The sequence below is a fragment of the Gossypium hirsutum genome, chromosome A09 (assembly GCF_007990345.1).
Source record: "Gossypium hirsutum isolate 1008001.06 chromosome A09, Gossypium_hirsutum_v2.1, whole genome shotgun sequence".
Taxonomy (NCBI): Eukaryota; Viridiplantae; Streptophyta; class Magnoliopsida; order Malvales; family Malvaceae; genus Gossypium; species Gossypium hirsutum.
The window spans coordinates 71,297,624-71,304,170 of NC_053432.1; the positions used below are offsets into that span (position 1 = coordinate 71,297,624).

General features: G+C 36.5%; 1 protein-coding gene across 4 annotated transcripts; it reads right to left on the bottom strand.

The window, feature by feature from the left end:
• Window positions 1-479: 479 nt before the first annotated feature.
• Window positions 480-4,808, bottom strand: LOC107889515 (FT-interacting protein 3). 4 transcript variants are annotated; one of them, XR_001681763.2, is made up of 4 exons: window positions 4,079-4,808; window positions 3,563-3,625; window positions 665-3,188; window positions 480-562 (listed from the first exon to the last, which is right to left on the bottom strand). XR_001681763.2 is itself a non-coding variant. In XM_016813959.2 (3 exons), the coding sequence occupies exon 3, from the start codon at window positions 3,153-3,155 to the stop codon at window positions 828-830; it is 2,328 nt and encodes a 775-aa protein (XP_016669448.1). In that variant the 5' UTR covers window positions 3,156-3,188; window positions 3,563-3,625; window positions 4,079-4,808; the 3' UTR covers window positions 564-827. The 4 variants fall into 4 exon arrangements, 2 of the variants coding, with proteins under 2 accessions (XP_016669448.1, XP_016669449.1); XR_005901170.1 differs by lacking the exon at window positions 3,563-3,625; XM_016813959.2 differs by lacking the exon at window positions 480-562 and having other exon boundaries at window positions 564-3,188.
• Between the last annotated feature and the right edge of the window lie 1,739 nt (window positions 4,809-6,547).

Below are 6,547 nucleotides of genomic sequence, written 5' to 3' on the forward strand. Positions count from 1 at the left end.
TCAATGATCATAAAAATTGATTTAACATGAAATAATGAAATGAGAGGAAAAATACGCCAATGCTCAATCTCCTTGTCTCAGACGGAAACGAGCTTTCATTCAATAAATTAGTAAAAGCAAATTAGAACATTATCTATCCACTGAATTTTCTATCATCAAGTTGAAATAAAATAAAAAGGCAAGCCAAGAGATGTCCGTTTCACCCGCCCCCCATCCACATCCACAATGGTAGATACACCATACAAAAATGATTAAATAAATCGCTGGCACCGAATTCCACAGTACCAAACCAGTAATGCAGTTAATCTACTTTTCCAGAAATGATACCAAACCGGTAAAGAGATGCTTAATATACAATACATTAATAGCTTTGAACATCTGTAAATTAAGATTCTCATGCTTGGTGTCGACGTGGTAAGCTCTAAGCACCACTAAACAAAACAAATAGCATGCATGAAGGATGTACCAAGGCTTGGAGCTCGAAAATCCCATCATTTTTAGTATCTTCTAGATGCAAAATAGTGAAGATTCATTTTAGCATTGCCTAGATTCCAATCACAACCTAAAAAATTACAATGAACATTGATTAATCACGATAAACTCAGTTTTAAAACAGAAATCATATAGATAACATAAATGAACACAAATCCACAAAATCTACTACCTTCAGGGGAAGGTTACACATCATTCCAGAACACAACACCTGTTGCTGAACATTAGAGGAGAAACAAGCTCCTTTTGTTTCTCAATCTTCTTTTCTGAATCAACATGGGGAAAATCCCAACTCCATACCACCTCCGGGAAACTGCACATGATATCATTCTTGTTCATAGCATGGAATCAGTTCTTGCAGGCAACCTCCTGAAGAAATTGAGAGGCACTGAAGGAAGCTTATGGCGGAACCTTGGATGCCTCAAAATGTAAAATCCTGCTAGAAGAGCCACAACCTGGAAAGGTGTGACATACAAAACTATAGCAGCAACCAGACAGAAAATTACAAATAAAGCGGTGGCTCTTGGGTCTCTCCAGCTTAAAAGAGATTGCAGCCTCTCACCCTGTGTGGCTAAATCACCAACCACTGTCTGAATTCTCCCAGCAATACTTCTCAGTCGATCATATCTCATCCTGACAATATCTGATGGGCGGGAAGTAGGAAATGTGTCAAACTCTTCATCCAGTTCATCAGGATGTGCCGAATCTGCATGAGAAAGGCGTGTGTCCATGTGAGGAGGATGTCTTGGTCGCCATCTATAATACCAAACCCCAATCAAGAACAGGTAGAGGAAAATTGTAGGCAAAATAAGCTCTGGATAGAGGACCAGTATGATAAACAAGATGTGAATCAATACTGTTGTAATTGGGTTTTTCCAATTACAGATCTGATCAAACCATTTTCCAACAGCAATTAACCCACCCAAAACATTCATAATTCTGAAAAAGTTGGCTTTGCTTCTCCTCATGCTCCACATGTGAGAACCAACATCTAGCATATACTCCACCACCTCTTTTCTCAATGGCGGCTCTGCTCGTCCTAGCCTCATTGACACAATCTGTGTGGCCTGGTGCCTCAAGCTATCGAGCTGGCTAACAGTCAATGGATGAAGGTAATGCATTTTTGGCAAGAGAGGATGTGAGTACATATGCATCATATTAAGCAAGGAAGAGCATGAGAACCTCACAGCCAAGTGAATTTCACCCATCTTTTTTACCCCGTTTGGATGTAGCACCAGAAGTGGATATGAGTGAGTATAAACCCGATCAGTTTCAAGAGTGGAGAGTCGAATTCTCACCTTCCCGATCTTAGTATCCTTTGCTCCTGCAGCCTTATCTCCTCCATGTAAATGGCAATTATCAAACACCCCAATAGTTATGACAGTACAAGGATCGAAAACCTCCCATGTATACTGTTCATTCCACTTGGGTGCAAAGCTATCTATGATTGTCCTTGTTCGTACCCATTTTTGACCATATTTTGCAACACAATAAGCATCAGTCGTCCCTCTTCCGTCTTTATTCTTCATTGGCATTAGGCCATGTGCATTAAGAATCCCCAATTCCAGAACCCCGATGCTAGACTTCCACAACTGTTTTGCAGTTGGCCTAAGATCACTACTGTAATGGGTAGACTCATCCAGAACATGATAGCCACCTTCCAAACAAATCCTCATATGAATTCTGCTAGCAAACTTGGTCTCTTTCTTCTTCTCTCCTTCTATAATAACATGCTTCTCAAGATTAAACCACCTACCATTCACAGGTTTATGATCAAGCCTCCTGTCTACATATTGTAAAGGAATTGCACACTTACCCAAAACTTCATCCTTATTAGGAGCAACCCTGTCTTCTACACTCAAAATTAGAGGCTCCTCAAAAGGTTCTGCTGCCACGAACATTAGATCCTCATTCCACATTGGATTAATACCCCTGGCCTGAGAAATCCTAGTCCTTAAAGCCTGATTTCCCAAAATAGCCTTCACAAAAACTTCAGGATACCGACCCTTGTCACCTGGCTGCAAATCCTGAGCCTCAATCACATTGACCCTCAAATACCAAAGCTTTGGAGAGAGATACACTTTAGATCGAATATTGGCCAGACCATCAGCTCCGCTAACAAAAGCAGCATCAGAATGCCACGCTTCAGGAAATGCTTCATCAGCTTGAGTTCCCATCCAAACAGCCAACATCAACTCCCCCTTAACCTTATTTCCCTGCCTATCCTCCAACCTATACCACTGCGGTGCCAGTGGACTATCTGGTGGAACCCTTTTGGGAATCTCATTGAGATCAAAGAAAACCTTCCCAATGAAGTCATCCTTCACAAAATCCTTGTCTTTAACTGTAACCTCAAGCAATGAAGCCTGAAGCCTATCTTTCGAAAATGCAAACACCTGATTCCACTCAGGATTCGACTTTTTCTCAAAAAAGCGAGTTTTACCCAAGTAGTTTCCAAGCTTAACCTCAACATAAGGATCGCAACTACCTGTAACATCTTTCCCTGGCAAATCCTTCGCCTTTACAACCCGTACATACAAGTATTGCATCTGCTCTACCAAGTCATAAGTACTAGTAAGCTTGTCACCACTGACCTTTCCACCACCAAGGTGGGGATTGGTCTCTTTGAGGGCGAAATCTTCAGGTGGAGGACGGGGCATCATCTTTGGAAACAAACAAAGAGACCCAAGAAAAACCTGGAAATAAAGTCCGATGGTTAACTACATATCCCCCCCCAAATAAAAGTTCAATATCACCCGTTAAATAACGAAAGAAGGAAAAATCAGTTCAAAAATTCAAATGTTTTGAAAGAACCTAAAAGATCGGAACAAAATCGTCATTAAAAAATGGGGGGGAAAACCCTGAGTTTCCCTAAATGCCATGGAAACTAAAAAAGAAGTGAAAAAGAAAGAGAATATCCAAAGATTCAACATTTAAAGCGACACCAAATATTATAAATGAAGTTACATCCAATTAATTATATGAACTCAAAACGACAATAGATTATACATAAGACGCAAAAACCAGTCATAGAAGGTAAGCATGGAAGACAGACATGCACGAAACTTACACCAGTTTTTTTAAGTGAGAAGCGTAAACAGACTGACTCCCTTTAAGCTTTCAGATCTGCCAACTTTGATTCCAGAAAAAGCATGAAAATATGAAAAATGAAGCTTTTAGATCCAACTATCGAGAGATGTTAAAAGCAGAGAAACTACAACTAATCCCTGTTTGGTTAGTGAAAAAATGCATGGAAAATATGTAGATGTCTAACTTGTTTTTTACTCTAAACTAACAGGTTAAAACAACCATCCTAAGTCATGGATCTGATCTCCACTTCCATAACCAAACCTTGTTCCATATTTGTGTCTATAACAACAAAGCAATCATCATTTACTTCTTACATCGACCCTTGCACAACTACAAAGACACTCCCCTTAAGAATATACCACACTTACCAACAAAATCAAAACAAGAAAAAACAAACACCAAAAAAGAAAAGATTCGCATATTCGGCTTGAGGATTTTATTTTTTAAAAAGATACCTACGATGAAAACAAAGTTTAATCGTAGAAGAAAAACATACTGAAATTTAGGGATGATCCAACGGTAGACGACGGCCGGCCTTTAAGTTTCGGGCTTAAGTTGTAAATTTAGAAATATCTAGTTTTTTTTTCTTTTTTTTGGAGAAATGGAGACCAAAATTGTAAAGTGGATGTCCAAAACAAGGGCTAGTGATAAGAGAAAAAGATTGGGCGGCGACCGACGGTAAGCGTGGTGGCTGACGGTGGTAAATAACAGCGCTGGAATTTGGAGAGTTCTGAGTTACTGATTTTCTAACTAGAAGGGTATAGGAAAAAAGGAGAGTTAGAAAGAGAAAAATGAAAATACAGGACAACAAATAAAATATTTTTTGATTTTATAGTTAGGTTTAAAAAAAAAAAGCAGCAAACTTGATGGCGAACCCGAGGAAAAATGACCCGAGACCCGGGTCCATATGTAACAGCAAGAAAGAGAGAAGAGACAGGGAAGGTAGCGAAAAGAAAAAGGTCTACATGGGAAAAAAACAAACGTCAAAACTCTACTCTTCTAAAGACGTGAATGAGCGGTAAAAATTTAGGTGGGTTTTAAATAAAATTTTGATACGAAAGAAAGAAATTTATTTTTCTTTAAAATTCAATTTAAAAAAAAATAAATGGAAAGGGCTCCCACAGGCAGCAGCATTGGCAATGAAGTTGCGACCACCACTACAACTCCAACTGCTGCACAATTGACGAGAGAGAAGGCAACAAAAACAAAAGAGTGAGAAGAAGAAAGCAAGTTTACAGGCTGTAAAGCAAGAAAAAATAATATAAAGAGACGCAGAAAAGAAAAAGAAAAGGTCCCCACTGCCCCTAGATTACAGTAATGGGGCAAAAGGGTAAGGGCACCATATCCAGAGAATTCCAAGAAGCTATGCCAATGACCCATTTTTCTACTTACATAGTGTCCTAGCGGTCAATTTTGGCTGTTAAATATCAGACAGGCTCCGGCTTAGAAGGCACTTTTTTAACCCATTCATTTCTTCTTTGCCTGCCCTGCCCATCCCCCACTTCTTCTATCTCATTTTATTTTATTTTTGTCAATATAAATATAAATATCTGAATATTTATAAATATAAATAAATAATATATTGGTTTTTTACTAATAAAAATAAAAGAGACAAGAGTAGAGCACAAGGAATATACGTATATGTCCTTGTCATTCGCTCCCCGAACACATCCACATCTACTACCTCATTAGCAAATGGGAAATATACCATAGAAGAACAAATCGCTGTCACCATGGCATATTCCAAAACCACCAATACAACAAATAATTCATCTGATTTATCTTTGAGGATCGCTTTCGTAATGAATCTAAATGGAAGCGTTTAAACTATTCGGGAATAAAAAAAAAAAAAGCAAATCGAGCTCAATTACATCGACGATAGTCTCATCAGCAGATGATTGAAATTTAAAAAAGAAAAAAAAATTCTCTTCTTTCAAAACATTTTAAAGCTAAAAAAAAAACAAAGAAAAAAAAAAGGGATAAGAACAAGAAAGCAAGAGAGAGAGAGAGAGTATTTGCTTTTGCTTTTGGTTGTCTTGGTTGGTTGGGATCTAATGAATCTGCTAGAGAATTTCACTCCCTCTATTTTTCTTTTATCTCTGTATCTGTTTGGGTACAATAAAAGTGGGGCCACATTATTTTATGCCTTTTGTTTAAGGTGAATTGTCAGAATCAACCCCCTTGTGAAGAGTGGGTGTGGGACATGGATAAAAGTGATGTCATCTCAAACCATTTTTTTTCTTCTCCTCATATAATATTGGATCTCCTCGGATACTTTGTTTGGTTTAGGGGTAATGCTGGGAGTTCGCTACTTTTATACTCTTTTGACGTGTTTTTTATCGAGAATGGAATGTTTGAACTTTGAAGGTGGCTGTTTAAGCTATAACAATATATGTTTTTTTGTTTGACCTATAATATAATCCCCTCATTATGCGACTTCATGTGAATGTTTTGAAATATAAAATATCTATAGGCAGGGAGTGTTGGTTTAGTGCACCTACCGTATATTTTTCTTTCTCTTTCCTTTTTTTAACTTCTATCTAATCTATAATTTATCAATAATCTTTAACGGTGAGGGATTTGATAAAAAAAATTATATAAAGTTTTTAATATTTTAAAAAATAAATTTTTTATTTAAATAAATATATTGAAAGAATTTCAAAATCCGTAAATAATTTCAGGGTTTTAACAACTCAATTTTCTTTTTCAAATTTCATTTAAGTATTGATTTTTTAAAATTCTTCGTAATTTTAAGATAAAAACTTAAATTTCAAAAATTATTTTTGTATATTTTAAAATTTTATTTTATTAAAACTACTTAGAAATTTTTATAAATATAATGATATCCATATTAAAATTTTTATATTTTTTATTTTATTTTATGATTCTTTTAAATTGTAAATTTTTAATAATTTAATTTTTCTTAAATTAATTATTTATTCAAACAAAGTAATCACAAATGATA

Excerpts from the sequence above, each read along its gene's own strand:
- LOC107889515 (XM_016813960.2), bottom strand. The coding sequence starts at position 3,155 with ATGATGCCCCGTCCTCCACCTGAAGATTTCGCCCTCAAAGAGACCAAT.